The sequence below is a fragment of the Branchiostoma lanceolatum genome, chromosome 1, assembly GCF_035083965.1.
Source record: "Branchiostoma lanceolatum isolate klBraLanc5 chromosome 1, klBraLanc5.hap2, whole genome shotgun sequence".
Lineage (NCBI taxonomy): Eukaryota > Metazoa > Chordata > Leptocardii > Amphioxiformes > Branchiostomatidae > Branchiostoma > Branchiostoma lanceolatum.
The window spans coordinates 19147527-19168389 of record NC_089722.1 but is presented as its reverse complement, the minus strand read 5'-3'; the positions used below and the strand labels follow the sequence as shown (position 1 = coordinate 19168389).

Sequence of the window (20863 nt, the reverse complement as noted above, 5' to 3'; positions counted from 1 at the left end):
CATTTTTATGCTTTATTTTGCATTTCTACGTTTTGACGGAGATGAACGGGGCTATGTGATCAGTCTATCTGGCTGCTTGTACACGTGCATGCTGTAGTTTCGGATATACATGAAGCTCACCAACCTCCTCATGCTGATTTCATGTCAATCAAGGATTTTTCATTATCTTGATTGGTCAATTTATTAGCATATAAAACAGCAGATGGAGTAGTTGATGGTGAACGAGAGGTTAGTTTGGCGTCCAGCATAAACGTGCGGGCATCTGAGCTGCCCATTTCTCTGTTTGGAGCCTGTCCTGCACACAGCAGAAGGCATGGCGGCGTTCTGGATCAGTTTTTGGGTTGTCGCGGCTGTGACGGTGATGTCAGCTAACTGTGTAGAGACGACATTTACCCACAGTGCGTACTTGGACGCCGCTCACGAGAAGTATTTCTTACAGGTGTGTTAACCTCACTTATTCGACGCCTATGTTGATGCTAGGGTGGTATTTAAGGTACAGGACTACAAGTGTAATGATTTTTCCAGTAAACAAAGCATTTCTGGCACCGTCACACCATGAAATTTTGTAACGGAAGCTCATCTGTGTAGTAATCCTACATCGCTAAACCTTCTTCTAAGGTATTCACAGATCAAATTTTCAACGACCACTGTCGCCTTCACGATGAATGATCCATGAATCCAATACTCAATTCTTGATCCTGACGAAAGCGACAGTGGTCGTACAAAATTTGAAATTTTGTGTCACTACAGTGGAGGTACGATGCGGACACCATCACCTTCCGTGTCGAAGTGGCCACCCTGGGGTATGTGGGTTTCGGCATTTCACCCAATGGAGACATGACCGGCTCTGACATCGTCACAGGGTTCGTAACAGACCAAGGGGAGACCTTCTTCTACGTAAGCAGTGTTTTTCATACAATGTATCTATTGTGTATTTAACGTTACCTCCGCGTCGACCTAATGCTTATATATGTCCAGACTTCGTCGGTAGATTTTGTAAAACGATGCTGACGCGAGTGTTTTGTTTATGTCTTAGGGGCCTTACTCATGCGTACTTAAAATCGCGAACGTCCTTATTTCTGATTAACAGGACCGATACGCCACGGCGAAAGACACGCCGACTATCGACGCCAGTCAGGACTGGACCTTGGAAGCGTCAGGAGAGAACGGCACGCACACCTTCCTGCAGTTCTCTAGGAACCTAGTTCTGTGTGACGACACAGACAGGACTATCAAGGTGAGGTTTTATTTCACTGGAATTTGACATATTGATACATTTTGGCCACGAAAAGTCCATTGACCTACGAACAATGTATCGGTAGTTTTGGACCGCATCGCTTATCAGCAAAACCTCCTAGCAGTGCGTTATACAACCAGTCGGAATTGCCCTGAGCAAGATGACAGGCGGTCACCGAAACGTCGGTCTTGAACACTAAAACACTTGGTTGTGTAAACTGCGCACCACGAGGAAAAAGAAGGAGGGGGTGGGGGTCAACAAATCACATGGGAGATAACAGTCATGAGAGACCTGGGGAACCGGGCTTCACTAGCTTGGGCTGAGGGAGTGGAAAGCAGTGGTGGCCCGCATCGTCGACAGATGAGAGCGGATTTTATGATGTTGATGTTGATGTGCGCAAAGAACTTATTCACTGTTTCGTCAGGCCGGCACCACCCGTGTTATCTGGGCGTACCACGAGGAGGACCCGCGGCACGACACCGAGCTGATGTACCACGGCGGGACCAGGGGAGCCCGCAGCCTCATGCTGCTGTCCGTTCCACAATACATTAACCATGTTTATTCACTGTTTCGTCAGGCCGGCACCACCCGTGTTATCTGGGCGTACCACGAGGAGGACCCGCGGCACGACACCGAGCTGATGTACCACGGCGGGACCCGGGGGGCCCGCAGCCTCATGCTACTGTCCGTTCCACAAGATATCAAGTTACCGGAAAACGTGCAGAGCATTTATCTACTGAACACAGTGAGTTGAAATTTATAGACGCTTGACTGTTCACGGTTTTAACCGCCCATGCGCAATGAGATGCATTGTGCGCAATATATCATAATTTGTAAACAGCTCTTGTTTAAACTGTGTTTGACACCATGTCAAGATGAGTGATTGTCTCAGGTGCCTTCACCTTTGACATATTGCCCACAATGCATCTTGCTGCGCATGCACAGCTTAATCCGTGAACAGGTTTATTGTCAGTAACGTCCGATCATTACATCGTAGACATCATTGATTGTAAACTTTTACATCTGAATCTGATTTACCCGTCAACCGTCATGTTTTGTGGCATTCTTAGTAGATGTATATGCGTTTTTTAGATGTGAATTAAACTGTAATTATGTACGTGAAAGGAAATATTTTGTTAGTGTATTGATTGAAAACAAGTAAAGAGCAGATAGTGAGTTGAGAGTTTCTTTATCATTAAACAGATAACGGAATACAAAGGGTCATATTGCTATTAAAAGTGGGACACTGTTTCCAAAAAAGAAGTCAAACCCAAAAAGCGTAGATTGTATTCCGTAGTAGTTCTTAGAGTGGCCATTTGTTCCACTTGTCAACATTGTTAACTCACACTGTCCGTACAGTATACCCTTTCTATGCATTGTTTCATTTTGCAGTTAGCCCTCTGGCAAGAATTTGCAAATAAAACATTATTATTATCAAATATGATGGTTCATATCCCTACTACAGTATAACGTCCTGAAGAGAGAGACGATCTATTGGTACAGGGGATTCAAGGTTCCAGACCTTGGGGGTAAAAGGCACATCGTAGCGGTAAGAGCATGTTTACCATTCTTTAAAGAATAGACCTGTCTCTATTGTTGTATTATCTATCTAAATCCCCCATGTATTATCATTGTGTCGCTGGAATAATAATGAAATTGATTACACTATTCAACTACTATGTTCACATATCAAAATCCAATACATTAATTTTGTTAGGTGTGCAATGAAATTTTAATGCAATCACTTTTGTTCACACGTGTGTTATTTTCAAGTTCGATGCGGTCACTATTCACACGAGTGTAATTTTTTATTTCGATGCGGTCATTATTCACACGTGTCTCATTTTCCATTTAGATGCGGTTCATACTTGTCATTTTCCAGTTGGATGCGGTGACGTTTGTTCAAACGTGTGTCATTTTCCATTTTGATGCGGTCACTATTATTCAAACGTGTGTGTCACCTTCCAGTTCGAGCCAGTTGTGCAGGCTGGTAGCGAGGGCATGGTTCATCACATGGATCTGTACGCATGCCTGGAGGACCTGGATGCCGACCTGTATGATGGCGCCCAGCACGCGCGTCACAGCCACGACTACCCGAGAGACTGGATTTCGTGTAAGATCACTCTGGTAGCGTGGGAAGTAGGAGGAGAGGTCAGTATATTCCTACATCAACCTCGCCAACCTTCGGCTTACACCGTGACCGGCGAAGTCCATTTAACATTCTTATTACACACATTAAGTCGATTCAACAGATTCGAATATCAGCCATGACTCAACAAATTGCGTCCTCGTTCACCTTATGGGCATAATGACTTCATATCATTTGTTACTATTATTTCTTCATTATATATCTATTTTTTGTATTACTTATATCAATTTGAGTTATCTTTGTTGACCAAGCATTTGCTATATATCCAAATGAGTCTTTGATACTCTTCCCAACTCAACCTCTATAAAAAGTGGCCCCGATGGCAGAATAGAGCCATTTCGAGTATAGATAAAGGCGCACACAAACAAACAAACAAACAGACAGACAAACCATGACATACAGATTCTTTTTGCATCATTCTCCAGGGCTTTCACTACCCGAAAAACGTCGGTATCTCCATCGGCGGTCCTGGCGACCCAAACTTCATTCTCATGCAGACACATTACAACAACCCGCAGCGAAAGACCGGTGAGACTTAATTAAGATACGCAGCATTGGACATAATAGTAGGGATCAGCAATATCTAGCGTGTAGGATAACTGACCGTTCTTTCTAAAGCCAGGCTGCACAAGCCTGTTTCACACAAGATGTCGCTGTCGGTGGCTTTTTGGGCCTCCTCCGTGAGAGCTTGTGGCCGTACACCTCTAACTCGAGAGAACAATTCTAGAATATACCAATAGGACTTCAGGATCCTTAATCACTTTGAAAATCCATCCAATAGGAGCCTAGGACTCTCTATCACCATGGAAACCAGTCATAATAGTCTCCACTACCACGTTAATAGACAGTTCTCAGTATAACAAAAATTGGCCCATGTCAGCACATATCCATTACCTAACAGGATTAGGATGTTCCCAATTCTCCTGACTAAGAGGAGTTAGTTATGAGGCTTATGGGGTTTGAACAGCGAAAGGACTGCTAGAAACTTTATCTACTATGGCTAAGGCTGCGCGTACCTTCAAAAAGTATACACAGTATGGTAGATCATGGTAGCTTGCAATTTTGAATTGGATATGTTTATTCATCTTCTTGTTAAAAGAAAAATTGTAGTGTCGACATATTTGATAGATAATGAGTTATTTTTTACCCAGGCATGGTGGACAGGTCTGGTTTCCGGTTGCTGTACACCTCTGATCTGCGGGAGCACGACATGGGGTTCATGCAGCTCGGCGTGGATATAGCATCACAAATCATCCCCCCTGGAAGTCAGGCCTTTCTTATGGCCGGAACTTGCTATCCGGACTGTCTGGAGAAGGTAATACAACATCGCCCCGCTTAACACAATCTATTCAGCTGCTTGAGTAACTTTTGTAAGGCCACAGCAAGTAAATTTTATGGGTGCGCATTGTTTTTTGCCTGATTTTGACCCAAAAAAATTTAAAAAGACAAGGCTTTTTTTTTACCCTCAAAAGATGGTCAACATACCAAAAATTGGGAAAATATGTTGCTATTGCCAAACGTTGCATTTCAATCCCTTTATAAATATCTTCAAGGACAGTTTGAAATGCACTCAGAGCAGTTACAGAAGTTACCGGTTTGCAGATATAGACGTGAATGAACATGTGCCCTGGTATCAGTAGTATTCTTTGTAATATCATTCTGTTTGAATGATTTTGATGTTGAAACCAGTGTCACTTACTGTATGGTTAGATACAGATACATGGTTGTGATCCCAGGTGTTATCGCTGAGATTTCTGTCACAGGGTCTGCGGTCTCATAATGTGAAAATGTGGGCATCTTGTTTTTTCCATTTAGTTTTTGCCGCGCGCTCGAATTAGATTTGGAGTGTGTTGTCATTCATAAAATCAATTTGTTGTGGCCGAATGTGCATCTTATTACCTGGATGTCTAACCTTCGTTGATGTTACCCATTTTTTTTCTAGTTGTGCAAGGTACATATTACCTCATTGGCATACATACATAATGACTGCAATAGGCTTACGAACGTTTACTTCCTAATTGTATGCCTTCGCAGTCGAACTAACCCGTACTATACTACGTATAACGCATCGAACTTAAGACCCATCCGAGTACATATGTTTGTTCTGTGATACTTCATACGTCGTAGAGTTAAGGTATCTATGATCCGTCAAACTAACCCGCACTATATTCATTTTATTTATTTATTTATTTTCTTTTGTTTATACTACGTAAAATCTCACAATTACCCACGGACACTACTAGCAGGAGAAATGTCTTCCACAGGCAATGGAGGAAGAGTCCATAGAGAAGATAAACGTGGTCGGCGTCCATTTTCACGCCCATCTGGCGGGCAGGAAGATGAGGATGCGCCACGTGCGGAACGGAGTGGAACTGCCGTGGCTGGGGAACGACGAAAACTTCGACTTCAACTTCCAACAAACCGTGCGACTGCAGAGAGAAGTTGAAGTTTTGAAGGTTTGTATTGAGCAAGAACTTGCAAAACAAACTTCTTGATGTCTTTAGATACGAAATGCCATTGTTAGAATCAAAGAGCTATAAAGGACGATATACCTAAATTATGCCAATGAGGACTCAAATACAACGATTATGTGACAATGCACTCAAGTTACTAAATCATTTCAACAGTGCCACATCCAAAGAACAGAGTATCCATAATAAACTTAGCAATGATATGTAACAGTAATATATGGCATAGTGTGCCTGCATCCTATCCCCATAAACCGTGAAGTGATGTTATTTCTTCACCTGTTTGACGGACGCGTGTATCAAACATAACTAGAAGAGCTTTAATTTGTGTCATGCAAGTAAGTTTTACCTATGATGATAGACACTATTTGCAAAGTAAATCAAGAGAGACCAGGGAATATATTTCTTGTTAGTTAAATGATACAAAACATATAGCCATGTCGTCGTATGTACTTAGAGAGGAATATTCTCGACCGTTTTGTAATCCCTTAATAAAGGGTGTTTTCCCCTGTTTAGGGCGACTACCTGATATTGGAGTGCACCTATAATACTGAGGATAGAAGAGAGACTACATTGGTAAGATTCACATATTTACGTGCGGTCACGACAATGGGCACTTTTTAATGTGCCCATTGTCGTGACCGTAAATATCGCTATGGCTGACTAATCTCAGTTGAATGTTTAGTGCTGGGGGTGCATATAGGACGCTTTTTAGTCGTATCATACGTATATACTATTATATCAAGTAAAGTACCCATCTTGCCGACTCTTCCAAAGCCCTTGATGATTTTTTAGCATATTCTATGATTTTCACTCAGGCTGAAATGCTTAAGCGGGTATCTCACTGAACTGCGCAAATTTGCCTGAAATTGCGAAGTTTAAAAAAAAATGGATTTCAAAAATTTACCTTTGGCAACATGGCGCAAAGCGGCGCAGCAATCCTCTTTTGATAAATTTCAATTACTATGCATTGGTTTTCAATTCATTCATAACACCATGACTTCCCACAAAGTTATCTTGTATCGGATTTAAAGCCGAAACTGAGAACATTCAGGGCGAGGTTATTTTGTGACCGGAGTGACCGGAAGGAAAAATTGGTGCAACTTCGCAATTTGGCCCAGTCAAATCTTTAGGGGCCTAATCTTCCAGGGCTCATTAAAAAAATACAACATAATACATACACTAGATGTATACATAAGTACATATTTACACATAGTACAGACTTAAGCTTTTAAGCTAGCGTTTGTAACATCTAATCTCCGGACTATACAAAACCAGGGAGGATTCAGCACACACGATGAGATGTGCCTCGGCCACATCCTTCACTACCCCAACATGAAGCTCAGGCGGTGCAAGAGCAACCCACACCGGGTGGCTTACCTGGCAGCGCTCGGTGCGACAGGATTTACCTTCAGGTGCGTGAAACATATATCAATAACATATCTTAGATTGAAAGTTCATCTGTATTGGTAGAAATCCTTCTGAAACAAGTTTGAACTGTAATTTCCAACACAAAAATTGGACAAATTTTCGACTGCTCAAAACCAGTCTTTGTCGGGGCCTACAACCATTCCTCAATAGAGACGGGGGGCGCCATAGACTTCTTGCAACTTACTACTCACCGAGTCACGTGTGCTTTCTGTATAACGTGACGTCATCGCAGCGGTAGATTGCTCATTCCTTGACAAAGACAGGTGTTGCACAATTGACAATTTGGGTAAGTTTGATGTTTGTATTTGAAATCACAGTCAAAACTTGTTTCAGAATGGTATATCTTATTACACAGCGGTACCATAGAAGAACAAATAGGTAACATGGACCCCGTTGATGTAGACCGTTTTACGGATGCTTTGATGAATCGATTGATTTTGACATGTGCTCCCGAACTGCGACGTGGGTATTTCCGTGATTACATGCTACTTTCATAACGACTACATACCAGCATGCGTTTTACACTACATAAACCTTTAAAGTAAATTATTACAAAATAGTATTAGAAAATTTATAGAATGAAATGATATCATCAAAACACCACTAGTAAGGTTATCCCGATTTTTCTTATTAAATTATAGAGGGGCCAAACACGACTTTGTGCCCACCAGCCCTCCACGCTTGGCTGGAAAGAGTATAAAGAAACTACTGAACCACTATGTCACCTGGAATGAAGAACTCAAGCAGAAATTCCAGGTAAAAAACAATAGATACAGTCTGTGGTCATTGTGGTCAATAACTGTACCAAGGAAATGGCCTGATGATGATCCACTGTATTCTGCAGCTCAGGTAGTTGTAGATTACAACCTCTGGCTGCATTCAGTCTTTCTTCATTTCTTTCCACTGTGTCATTTTCCCTGCAAGCTGCCGTAGCTCTCTGAGTTTCTTTGCGTTTTTGTAGGTTTCCCATTCCTTTGTATTTGAGGTCTGTTCTCATGACACTTTAGTAGGTTTGTGCAATGTCTTCCTTTCCTGGCCTTGTATTTGTTGCACCCAACTGTGGTCCAAAAAATGGAAATGGCCTAGTCTGATTATGATGCAAATCTTGTCGAACTTAGCTACGTTTCCAAACCCATTGAATATTTTACGTTTTGTACTTTATTTTCAGGAAGTGCAAAGAACCGGAAACACGTCCGTTATCTGCATGAAGACGAACTCCAGCTTGGAAGAATATCGCCAGGTAAGAATATCTAATATCTAATATCTTCTATAGTTGTAATCGTTTTATAGATATTGGGCAGCGTCTTTGTTATGACTTTGTTAGTATATACACATGCATTATAGAGTGATATCGATCTGCAGGTATATCTTTCTCTTTTAATCACCCTTGAAAAGCTTCTCCTTCCCTCCTTTGAAGCAAAGGGTCATCATGAGGGAGCCACCACCCGTCATTCTTCACCCATATGGGGAAACCGACGTCTGCAAAACACCAGGTAAGTAGCATGCAGACACAACATTGGTCTTTGCAGCACCAAAGTCGACTGCAAGGTGGCGCACCACCAGAGGCTATATTTTAGGTGTTTTCTTCAAGTAATCAAGTATTGATGTATTTGTGTACTCTAAGGCTACAGGATAAATGAAAATTACGGCTGTAGTCTGTATACAATAAAGGACAAACGTTTTGTCAATTAAGAATTCCATCTGAAATATATTACTTTACCTTATATATCAACTTAACCTCAGATTGTGAACACGAACATGATTCGATTTTTCTCATACTTTCCTGATGTATATGTGCGTTCGTATTTCTTTATAGGCATGGGAGCCAAAGGGACCAAGATGCACAAGGGCCTTAAGAAGCATATCAATTACAAAGGTGGGTTTCTAGACATGTGCAAGATGTAATTTATTTAACCATTTGTAAACAAATCCAGCCACATGCATGAACTTCATATTTAGAAGTGTCAGTGCATCGCACAGCACTATAGCACATAAAGAAAATAATGGTGATAAAGATTAATAGATGATAATAGGGGTAATCGCTTAACAAAATGTGATGAAAATTAGGGTGTTTGTGCAGCCACACAGTATTTTCTCCAAAAAAAAATGAAGCTACTGCCAGTAAACAAATGTAGTTAGCACAGACTGTTTTGACGTTTTTACCTTCCTCAAAATATATGAAATCAGTTTCCACTAAAAACAATTTTTTAAAGCTGTAACTATACCTTCGTCAACATGTAACATCAGTGTTTATTGAAACACCAGCAAACGCTGAAAACAAGAGCGGAAGAAAGAAAGGACCATGGTGGAAGAACAGGAAGAACCACCGGAAGCTGAACCTCTCCCCCTGGCAACATCATAGTGGAGCACGGAAAACCGGGTGGTAGAGTAGCAGAATCGAACCGAATCTCATCTTAGTTACTTATAATAACAAGATAGTATCGTGGAATATAAAGTATACACGATTGTTTTCTTGCCATCTGCCATCATGTATAATTGCTGTTTGGATGTGGAAAACGACAATAATGAGACAGTAGTTGGCACGGCGAAACGGGATTTTGGCGGTGGCCAAGTCTAAAATTCTGTTACCGAAGTCGATCTACAGAAATATACACGACACAGCTCGCCTGATGATTAGATAAAGACGCACTATGTTCGTCTTAGCCTGTATTTACACAAGCTCTCAGCCGGAGGTTACTGACCCCCACCCAAGTGGGGTCAGTAACCTCCGGCTGAGAGCTTGTGTAAATACAGGCTATGTTCGTCTGTTGTATTCCATTTTGTCCCGTAAGCAGCCAGTTTTCGGTTCATGAGAATATTTCTAAATGTTTGGACAATTTCGGGTACATGTGATTGTTATAGTGATGTAACAATGTAGATATGGTTTCATGTTACAAATACATTATGTGAACTACTGCTTCTGACGATTAAACACTTCGCAACTGATATCTCGCCTGCCTTTGTTTTAAATGACGTATATATGCTATAAGGTTCTAGACGTATATGGCAAAACTTTGGAGAATGAATTGGTGATTTGGAATTGATTCTAAGTATCATCATATTTATACACAACTATAGGACGCAGTGAAAGAAATATTGCTGTGCAAATATACATGAAGCTCTTCGACACTTATATTCTGGCATCTTCACAGCACATGATTAGTCACCCCGACCAATCGAATCACGTGAATCGAATTGAAACTCAGATTCGTATCAGCCATTTCCCGACAAATCGCTTTCTAACTTGCGTTAACGACTACATCTGACCAAACAAACTCGCCAGTGAGATGGTGGAAGGTGTCAGCTTCCAAAAGACGTTTTCAGATTGACAATTTTGGCACTTTGGAAGTGATTGAAAGTGACCGCGATTTAGAGAGAAGTAGTAGGAACTAGACGTTAAATCGCGGTCACTTTCAATCACTTCAAAAAGTGCCAAAATTGTCAATCTGAAAACGTCGTTTGGAAGCTGACACCTTCCACCATCTCACTGTTGCGTTTGTTTTGTCAGATGTAGTCGTTAACACAAGTTAGAAAGCGATTTGTCGGGAAATGGCTGATACGAACCTGAGTTTCAATGCGATTCACGTGATTCGATTAATAGACGTGGCGCCAGGCCGGTAATCGGATAGCGGAGTAACCGGATAGCGGAGTTTGGGTCTGAGCGGAGAGTGGGGCGGGGTCAGTCTTCGGGGGGCAGCGGGAGGGTGGGCCGTAAAAGCTTGGGCGCGCGTGCGGGGATCCGATTACGGAGCCTGGACTCCCAGGGTACTCCTCGAGTAACATGGTGCCTTTCTATATCTGCTTGGCAGATGCCTTTCTGATTTCTAAGTGCGTTTTATATTTTATGGCAAAACTAAGATCTAGAGTGCTACGTTGGTACTTTCCTTACAGTGAAGTAAGATCAATCTAGATGCCTTCGCTATGGCAATAATTTTTAATTGCCACACTTATTCCTGTTGAGAAGAATACGTTTGTGTACCTACATAAACTATGTTCAGACACCAGTTGTTTTCTAAAAAAAAGGTTAATGACTTTTGAATATACATCTACCAGAAATATCTACGACGCTTATCATACTTAACCAAAGCAAACTTGTCTGTTCAATGTGACGGAAGGCGAAATCACTCCACGAACAGATTAGTTTTCTTTCTTTTGGACTGAGGGTTCTCCGTTAACAGTTGTTCCCTTGACGCCAGTGCTGAGTCCCCCTGCACGTCCGTTGGTCGCCTGTCCCATGTCTTGGACAGCTTCCACTGAAACACAGACAATATCATTAGATACAGCCACATGCTACATGTAATAACAAGATCATGGTCAGGACAAAAGGTAATAAAAACCAGACGTGCCTAGACCATAGCATAACCAGAGCACGTGATATGGAAGCCGTAGAAAGCCGCTAGAGGGGTATATAGTGTTTTTTTGTGTTTTTTTTGTTTTTGCCAATCCCTATTATATACCAACATTAGGCTTAATATATTACAAAGATCCATCTATGACCCGAGTTATGCTGTTCACACGCGCGCACACACACGCGTACACACGCACACATACAAACACACAGACACACACACAGGCTCACGCACCAGGAAACATAAGCTTCTTGACGAAGGTAATCACTACAAGATGCCATTCGCTGTATCTTATACAATTTTTGCGCAGTTCACCTATTGGAGGTGCGAGGTTTGTCAATCTTTATCGATGGCCATCTTTTTAATGTTGTTTAGAACGAAGGAAACTGAATGATGTGATAGCGACGTTATACAGCAGGTCCCTGTCTCACCTGTGTTGTACTTTCTCTTCCCATCGTTCACTGGTGGCGCGGGTTTAGACCCGCTCTGTCTCCCCCTGCTAAGAATGAGCTGCTCCATTCCCATGCATGGCATCTCCACCATAAGCGAAGCCGCAAAGGCACAGAGAAACGCCAAGCAGATGATGCCAAGGGCCGACACGACCTGGGAGGAGGGGAGTGGGATTCAAATTATGGGCTTTTCGGTCAAATATAGAAGTGGACTAGATGTAGCTGGTCTAGATGTAAGAAATGCCATCAATTTTATCTGTTACTTTCATTGTTATTATATCTGTCAAGTAGTCACATCATATTTATATTCATTCATTTGCCAACTCATGCCAGAGGGCTATTTGCAAGGGAACAAACTGCACAAACGAATGAAACTGTATAACAATGTTGGCCTAACGTAATTTGGTATCCGCGGTATTTAGCAGCTACATTTACCCAGTTTGCAACGGAGAAGAACAGAACCGTCTTCTGGGACATGGTGTAGGCGTGGAGTATTATGGGATGCACGAGATAGGCAGCGTAACTCAGACGACTCAGGGGAGCCCAGCCCCTCCAGGACAGAAACTCCGTCATGAGACCTTAGAGGCAGATCAGAAGACAGTAGATTTATAATAGCTCTGAGGTGGCTTATGATATAATGATGATAATATGGATAATGATATTAGCGATGACGGTAGGAGTAACAGTAACCAGAGTAGTAAAATTATTAATAATGCAAACAATAATACTTACTCTAATACAAATAATGCTACAAATAATATAGTAATAATACAAATAATGATGATAATACGCTTATGAAGATTAGTCATCCAGAAATTGAAGAATACCGTTCTAATTCAAACTATACAACTGGATTACAATATGATAAAGAAAATAAAAATATTGATAATCATAGATACAAGCTGAGTAAAATGAATCTACATATATTTCTATATCAGCTATCAAATTTCGAAGGTTTGAATGCCATGAAGTGGAGAAGGAAATGTTTTGGTACATAGATAGTTCATCTGGGACCTAACCATTGGAAGGGCTGCTAGAAACGTGATTTAGCAAAATGAATGCTATCAAAATTCTGCTGTAGGGAAACCTTCGCACACTTACCTCCATACCCAACGCTACAGGCGTACACAAGCCAAGCGACACTAGTGGCGAACAGACTGCGGTAAAAAGCCATCCAACCCGGGTTGTCAAAAGTGGTGGTTTTGATTCTAATCGAACCCTCGGACTGCAGGACCATGCCGTAGGTACAGAAGGTGAACTTGGGGATTGTGATGAGGATACTTACAGCAGAGCAGACCATCCAACCGAGTAACATTAGCACCTACAACAGGAGAGCACCATTTAGGTTAACTTGTGATACAAACTCAGCCGCTTTTGGGACCGCATTATGCACACTGTAGGAGCGACGCCTAGCAGCAGTGCAAATTGGATGCAGTCAATATTATCCAAACGGTTACCAAAACATAGGCTATTGCCTTTGCATTCAGTAGATATGACTACCTTGTTCCCCCAACGACCTGGAGGTCAAGGGACTACGTAGGTAGATAGACATGTTTGCGACTTTCATTCGAATTCTGACCTTTTATAAAAGTCAAAGGCTACTATGATGTGCCTTCCTACAATACCATACCTTTGTCTTGCGTGTATCGGGCACTGCGCGGTTGGTCTGTAAGAGCAGATACCCTAGCAGCATCCCTATCATGTATGGGCCCAGGCGGATGATGGTGTCACGGTTGTGATACGTCACAGTGAAGGCGCCATCCTCTCTGAAATGGTAAGATCGAAGGCACTTTCTTATGTACTGTCCTATATTCACAAAGTGGATTGTCAGTGTCATGATTATTTATGTACTTACTAATTTTATCCATTAACCATTAAAGGAAATTCTGGTACTAAAGACGACCGGCATTGATGCACGTTTGCTCTTGAGAATTGATATTCATCCATCTGGTCCAAAATGTACTTCTCAAATTTGGTGCCATTCACAACCATATCTTTGAGATTTCAAACTAGACAAATAACAATACTTACTGTTGCGTGTGGTACCTCACTGCATTGATCACCCAACTGGACACTAGAAGGACTAAGGTAAGGACAATTCCTCTCTTTGGTGTTCTGAAAGAGAGATACAGCCAATAAGAAGGACGCCGTTGGAAGCTTGAAATCTATCATGTAAGCCTATTTCGTGAAATACCCAACATTTTGGGATATAAACAAAGCAACTCGGGTTACGGGTCACTCAACTTAAGTCTCAAGCGGTTACAGTCTTATACGATGCGAAATGACCACCATTTTGGATATAATCAAAGCAACTCACGTTTCAGGTAACTTTAGAAGTTACAAGGTTGCATGGCGGGAAATAACCACCATTTTGGGATATGATTATGAACAAAGAAACTCGAGTTACGGGTGACTTAGAGGTTATTGTTTAAATGTTAATTGTTTATTCGCATATGTACAATATAAAACAAAGATAAATAGAGCAAAGAATACATGCAGGTGAGGCCAGAAACCTATACGGCTTTTCGGGGGCCTCCCCTAAACTACACAAATGGAATTTTTACAAAATTATATGTAATCGAAACTAAGAAAAACTAACGAAAGAAGAAATTGGAATTGTAACATAAATCCTAATGAAACAAATGAAAAGAAGAGGAACTACAAAGTGAATTTTGAGTTGTAAACATAATAAGTATTATAATGAATAACAATTTATAAAGAAATAGGTCAAAATTATACAAAAATAACAATCATATGAATTATTCTGTCATCAGATACCAAAGGAAAAGTGGAATACAAGGAAAACAAACAAACCAGGAGAAAGTGATACTTGGATGTTCTATAACAAGTATTACTTTCTCCTGATTTGTTTGTTATAGGTTACATGATGGGAAATAACCGCCATTTTGGATATCTATGAACAAAGCAACCCGAGGTACAGGTCACTAATCTTACATTGAGTACATTATACATTGTAGTAAGTTCTGTTACCTGTATAACAGCAGCACAATGCCAGGGGAGACGATAAACAGCTGCATGTCCACGGCTAGAAACCACGCCCACTTGAAGCACTGAAATCAAATACACTAGATACGTCACACAAATGAGGTTTTATCAGAAACCTCTTTGGTCACACTGTTGGCAATATTGCACTGCAAAAACGACTCCTCCTAGTACAGATAACTTATACCAGTCTGTTTCATCACAATAGGTCAGCACGACACTCAAACTCAGACGGTGGGTGATATAGACTTTCTGCCACTTTTGACCAAATTGATGACATCACATATCCCTAATCTCACGTGACCTAGGTAATTGAGAGTGTCGAGCTTATCACGGGCACTGACTTACGAACAAGACATGCTGTCACAGACCTATCCATGTAACTCGTAGAATTCGGGTCTCGTTACTTGTTGACAATTTTGTACAAAAAGATACTGATGAATGGAAAATGCTTCACCTTGTTGAAGTAGTTATTGATGTACAGAAGGTTGGTCCAGAATGAAGTCGAACATCCTTGTAATTCTGTCATTGCTTTCAGTGTCGGGTCGGCCCAGTTCGGCCCTGTCCCCATGTACACAAACAGACAGGCGTAGATCATGAGAAGGAAGGCATACACCGGTGTGACCCTGGGCAAAAGGTAGGCGAGCATTGTTACTTTAACAGGCGACGAGGACGTGATGTTTCCCTGGAGGGAGGAGTGTTGGTAGCGCGTCTGATATCAATGTAAGTGGTCCATTTCTCTAATATATATACATGCATATCATGTGTTCGGAACTATATCTATTGCATGGAATGTCATGATGAACTTATATTTCGTCAGCGTTATGGATATTTTGTGCCCTTATTACTAGTTCTACCGACTATCAAACTGGATTTGTCCAATGTCTACTTAAATCAACTGTTTTCAATTCCCTTTTACGTCGACTTTGAAATTCATTATAACGCCACTATCCATAATACTGCACAGTTAAAAGAAAAATCAATTGAGACGATCCAATCATAGTGTGGTTCAACAGATCTTGTCATGTTGGGATATTGAACATTACAAAGCCACGACATTGTACAAAATACATTCTCAATTTCATCAGTCAATTCGAATCAACAAAATAAAGGAGTGTGGTAAAATCAATAACCTGGCATAACGATGTATGTAACACATGCCGAGGTCCTTCCATGTAAAGATACCGCCTGCTCTCTTCAAATGTTTCAGAAACTGATAGGACGTCGTCAGGCCACTGTTCAACGGGAAAACAACATTGAGTCATAATTAAGTTTCACATAACTAAGTACACATATTGCAAATAAAAGAAAATAATTTCGATGTTTATGTAAAAGGCCGCAGAGTGGCCATCAGGTTTCCACCCTTGAGCATCCTCCCATGTCCCTGGTAGCTTAAATATAAATTTATATGACGTCATTTTATGACGTCATTTTGACAAGTTATCACCTGGAATCCGTCATCAAAGGGTTTATGGTTGATTGATTATCCCCGATATTTCAGTGAAGCCTCCAAGTTCCCGAGTGAGGTCGCGAAATTTTTCAACGCCCCTGCACGACCTTCATGTACCTGAGTAGGAAGAATGCGTCCGCTGCTAGGTCGAGATGATTACCGTATAGCGGAAATGACGTCTCCCATGTGATGACCCGCTGTCTGTCTACCATATTAGCTGTGAAAAAAAAGACATTAATAATACAAAGAGGTCAAGCGCTACGTGGAAAAGGTTGAACATGGTTAGTTAGTTATTGACAATAAAAGCTGTACGGAGCGTGCGAAGGTAGGATGGGCTTTGTATGAAAGCATATGGTCATGCGATAAACACTCCTTTATTCCCAATATTAATATCTTCGGAGTTTTTGTCTGCTATCTTAGATAGTCGTCAAACACAGATCTTAAGACTAGGGATCATTGCCTTTCAAAAATTGATAGAGTTCTCAGGATTAGTGCTCTTTTGAATAATAATGGGGTCCACTTGGGCCCTAGTTCGGGCTTTTTTTGCATGTGATTGATCAAGATACCAATGCAGTTTTAATATATGTTATCTACTGACACAGATTAACGTTAGCAACGCTGTCTTACCTACGCTAACCTGCATCACTATTGTGTGTCCGTAAATGATGAGCATACAGCTGATGACCCGGATGCCATGAAGAGTCGAAAGTTGCCCTGGCGGCTGGTGAGTGTCCAGCAACTTCTTGGTGTTGTTGTATACAGAGAAGCACCTTAGAAAACGACCAGCTTTGCCTAGAATAATAGATATAGAAGGTAATAACAAGCAAGTGACACTGGAAGCCTCGTGCTTGAGGCGCATACATTGATTACACTAACACTCACTCTCACAGAAAAACTATACCGCCATTTTCAATGGAGACAATTATGACAGAAACCTGGCAATCGTTGTGGACATAGACTTTTGTCATGAGTTTTATCAAACCGTCTGCTAATTATAAGCTAGTATCATCAACAAGCACACGAGAAGAAGAAGGCTGCAGTACAACTACATGTAGTTACCTTCTTCCAGATCCCTTCTCGTTTTCTCTGAGAGGCAGGTTGTAATGATGAACTCGTACAGTGCGGAGATGACCAACAGCAGGAGAATGGCCGCGGTGACGAAACTGACAGTAATTAATCCATAAATGAATAAATCAATAAACCGAATAACGAATCAATCAATGGATCGAACAATCAATCAGCCAATCAACGAATCAATCAATCAATTAATCAACCGAAAATTCAAGATGCAGTCAATCAACAAAACGGTCAATCAACCAAACACTCAACCAACCACATAATATAGATATGTATTATTCCAACTATATATATATATAATATATATCAACTCACATTGCAGTGACAGCATTGTTTGAGTAGGTGGCGTAGTCTTCCTCCCTTTGACACAAGACTCCTTCAACATGCCAAGATGCCATGGGCTTCAGGCCAAGGAGACCTCAGGAAAGAATTTCGACATTATCTATTATTATCATTCATATCTTGGTTTCCCGGCAAAAAGGCACAAAGCATCGGTATAGAATATAGCAAGGGTTACTAGAAATGATTTGCAGTTTTAAAAGGTCGTTCACGATTCCGAACACGCATGCGCAAGGTTAAAAGTGAAGCCCCCTGACATTATTCACATTGCACTACAGCGAGAGGTGTCGCTGCTTACAAGTTACAGATGCGGTCTCAAACGTAATGCGGTGTTTACAATGCGGTCTCAAACTTAAATTCTCAAACGCGTTCCTTACGTATATGCTAACGTTACATTGAAGGTATACCATATGAGGCATGTTTTATACATTCCCAATCCTCTAGTTGTATATACCTGTGCTTGCCAACCGTGTTACGTCCACATCCGTGCAAGAGTTCGGAACGCACACGCCTTGTACATAGTGCTTCATACCTGCTGCCACCTCCTGCAAATAAGTTCGATATCACAGTTGTTATGACACCAAAAACAATAAAAATTCTGATTAAATAGGTACCGCTCATCTAAATAATCTAGGTCAACTGTGGAGGTTCGATGAAAATTGTCCATGTGAACTATACACTTCAATGATACTAACCATTTCATGTCTACTGGTTCTTTAAAATCAATGGCAAATACAGCAAGACCACGGCAAGTCCGTAGACACATAAAAATACATGCACATATACACGCGCGCGCGCACACACTGACACACATACATATCAAAGACATTATCTCCTTCACGGAGGTAAAGATTCTTACCCTTGGTATCCCTCCCCAGTTCAAGCGACAATACGTAGCACGAAAGTCTGTAGGTCGGTCAGGAGCGCTGTTAGAATCCACCGTACATCCCTGGTAGCTGCCGAAGTCCATCCAGTCCCCCTGGAACAAACCTGACGGGATCGTCTTCCCCGTACTGTCCAACACTGTGAGTAACAGAGGGAATGTCATTGTGATGTCGCTGAATGACAGCGCTGAAAATAATGATAGTCTTTATTGCATATTTCTGCCCAAAAGGGCTAAATGCACAGTTGACCACACGTGGTCTATAAGAAGCATAATGCAAAACATGAATTGATAAAATGCGACATTCTAGCATTAAAAACTAAAAAAATAGACAAACTTTGGACTATTGCTAAACTAATGTTGATCACCTAGTAGTTTCTTCTCTCTTTTTGAAACATTTGTAAACATGACTACATACTTTGTCCATTGTATGTTCGTTCTTACATGACATCAGGTATATGAAAGTGTCCTGCTTTGACATTTTTGTACATTTCTTGTCTAATTCTATTGTCTTAAACAGCGATTGGCGCTCATCTTCATATAAGGAATAATCGAGTAGAAAGAAAATGAAAACAGCTAAAACTTTGATTTCTAACTTGTGCTACGGTCACCATTGGAGAAAGAGTAGTTTGAGTGTTTTTATTTTTCTGCACACTTTTGGGCTCCCTGTGCCTGCCGGGCTACTTTTTGGGCTCGGTCGGGCCCTCGGATTTTCTCGGAGTTAAAGTCGGAGTTAAAACCAGCACAGGACCCGGCGTTGAAAAGACACCGTAACGTTATCGTGACAACATCGAAATGGCCCAGTAGGTGTCTCGAGGGCACCAGGCTTAATTTGTGACGTCATCCGTGGCTTTATGTCAAAAGTGAATGCCACGGAGACATAAACAAAACTGTTTACAAGTCATGGGCCTTCACCTTTGCCCATGCGTACTCGGAATATAGTGAGCGACCTTATAATAATTACCACTTCAACGAAACGTCTGCAATGTACCAGGTGTTTTGAAAACCATGTTAACTATACTCCCCGCACTGCTATTAAACTTCTGAACGGGGTGTGCCGCAAAATTACCAGTACTGTTGGTTCATTCATCATGGAGGCATAAACAACTCTGACTTACTTCGACCGGCGTAGGTCTTGAAGGCGGTGGCATCATCGTGAAGTTTCGTACTGTGTTTGAAACACGGCCGGCTGACTTGTCCATCGTGCACCAGATGCTCCACCATAGTCCAGTTGATCGGCTTGTTTTGAGCCAGACCGTAGAAATGTTCCCTAAACTCGCGGTAGCCCGGGGACAGGTCAGCATGTGTGTTGTCAGTAGTAGCCCGGCAGTTCGCTAATAAACACAGCAACGTAGCTATCATCATAAGTTCCGCGTCCATTCTCGGCACTGGTTGGAAACTTTTTTCTGGCTGAGTTCGACTTGCCACCCCTTAGTCTTCCGTATGGTTTACAAACACCTGGATTTACAAAACGCTGTTTTCTTATCAACCAGCTGACACGTAACTGGGTTAGTGAACTGGTTTTACCGCCGGCCTTGATGAATCAACAGGCTGTACAAATGACATACATTAACCGGCTGCTACCCGGCTAGCCGGAGGCTACTACTTAATTGAGATCCCTGGTAACTGGACAATATACAACAAACATTGTTCTAATGAACATTTAAATGCGTTAACAGAAATAGCCTAACGCAGGTTATACAATTATGCAATACTGAGGGAGTTATTTTAGACACGGAGACAGTCTATGTTACCTAGGAGGTTTGATCTAAATAACAACCTAAATAACGAGCTTAATATCTGTGACAAAAAAGAGCATTTCAAAGCTATCTGAAAGCTGGCTTGCCTGATCAGTATGTGTAAATGCTATGTATATTGAATATCAAGGCATGTTGTTCAATACTTGTGTGTTTGTTACCTAGCGTTGACAGAATATTTTCAATCGAGCGATGTCCGTGGTTCCTTGGTGGTACGGAGTATTTGTTATCACGCGTTTACAAAGTATTCGTTCTCCAGGGATGTCCGGAG

The 20863-nt window shown here is 41.5% G+C and overlaps 2 protein-coding genes across 3 annotated transcripts; one reads left to right on the top strand and one right to left on the bottom strand.

Moving 5' to 3' along the window:
• The first annotated feature begins 117 nt into the window (after window positions 1-117).
• Window positions 118-10227, top strand: LOC136439579 (DBH-like monooxygenase protein 1). Of its 2 annotated transcripts, none has more exons than XM_066435000.1 (16): window positions 118-439; window positions 751-897; window positions 1091-1237; window positions 1662-1982; window positions 2703-2786; window positions 3206-3388; window positions 3812-3914; window positions 4538-4701; window positions 5651-5842; window positions 6371-6430; window positions 7133-7269; window positions 7927-8041; window positions 8454-8525; window positions 8703-8778; window positions 9102-9161; window positions 9533-10227. In XM_066435000.1, the coding sequence occupies exons 1-16, from the start codon at window positions 314-316 to the stop codon at window positions 9670-9672; spliced, it is 2127 nt and encodes a 708-aa protein (XP_066291097.1). In that variant the 5' UTR covers window positions 118-313; the 3' UTR covers window positions 9673-10227. The 2 variants fall into 2 exon arrangements, with proteins under 2 accessions (XP_066291097.1, XP_066291106.1); XM_066435009.1 differs by having other exon boundaries at window positions 125-439; window positions 9551-10227.
• Window positions 10228-11204: 977 nt separating this feature from the next.
• On the bottom strand, window positions 11205-20359 carry LOC136439568 (nose resistant to fluoxetine protein 6-like). The gene is made up of 16 exons (XM_066434991.1): window positions 19954-20359; window positions 18812-18975; window positions 18407-18497; window positions 17929-18031; window positions 17596-17699; window positions 17164-17328; window positions 16654-16753; window positions 16220-16321; window positions 15544-15712; window positions 15075-15154; window positions 14115-14198; window positions 13714-13849; window positions 13185-13404; window positions 12519-12661; window positions 12066-12237; window positions 11205-11538 (listed from the first exon to the last, which is right to left on the bottom strand). The coding sequence occupies exons 1-16, from the start codon at window positions 20213-20215 to the stop codon at window positions 11423-11425; spliced, it is 2211 nt and encodes a 736-aa protein (XP_066291088.1). The 5' UTR covers window positions 20216-20359; the 3' UTR covers window positions 11205-11422.
• Between the last annotated feature and the right edge of the window lie 504 nt (window positions 20360-20863).

What these genes read in the sequence shown, in the direction of transcription:
- LOC136439568 (XM_066434991.1), bottom strand. Translation starts at nt 20,215, where the DNA reads ATGGACGCGGAACTTATGATGATAGCTACGTTGCTGTGTTTATTAGCG. An exon ending in AGTGATGCAGGTTAGCGTAG is followed by an intron (nt 16,754 to 17,163) that starts GTAAGACAGCGT and finishes TTTTTTTCACAG; the next exon opens with CTAATATGGTAGACAGACAG. An exon ending in GACGCATTCTTCCTACTCAG is followed by an intron (nt 16,322 to 16,653) that starts GTACATGAAGGT and finishes CCCGTTGAACAG; the next exon opens with TGGCCTGACGACGTCCTATC.
- LOC136439579 (XM_066435000.1), top strand. Translation starts at nt 314, where the DNA reads ATGGCGGCGTTCTGGATCAGTTTTTGGGTTGTCGCGGCTGTGACGGTG. An exon ending in AACTCAAGCAGAAATTCCAG is followed by an intron (nt 8,042 to 8,453) that starts GTAAAAAACAAT and finishes CTTTATTTTCAG; the next exon opens with GAAGTGCAAAGAACCGGAAA. An exon ending in CGACGTCTGCAAAACACCAG is followed by an intron (nt 8,779 to 9,101) that starts GTAAGTAGCATG and finishes ATTTCTTTATAG; the next exon opens with GCATGGGAGCCAAAGGGACC.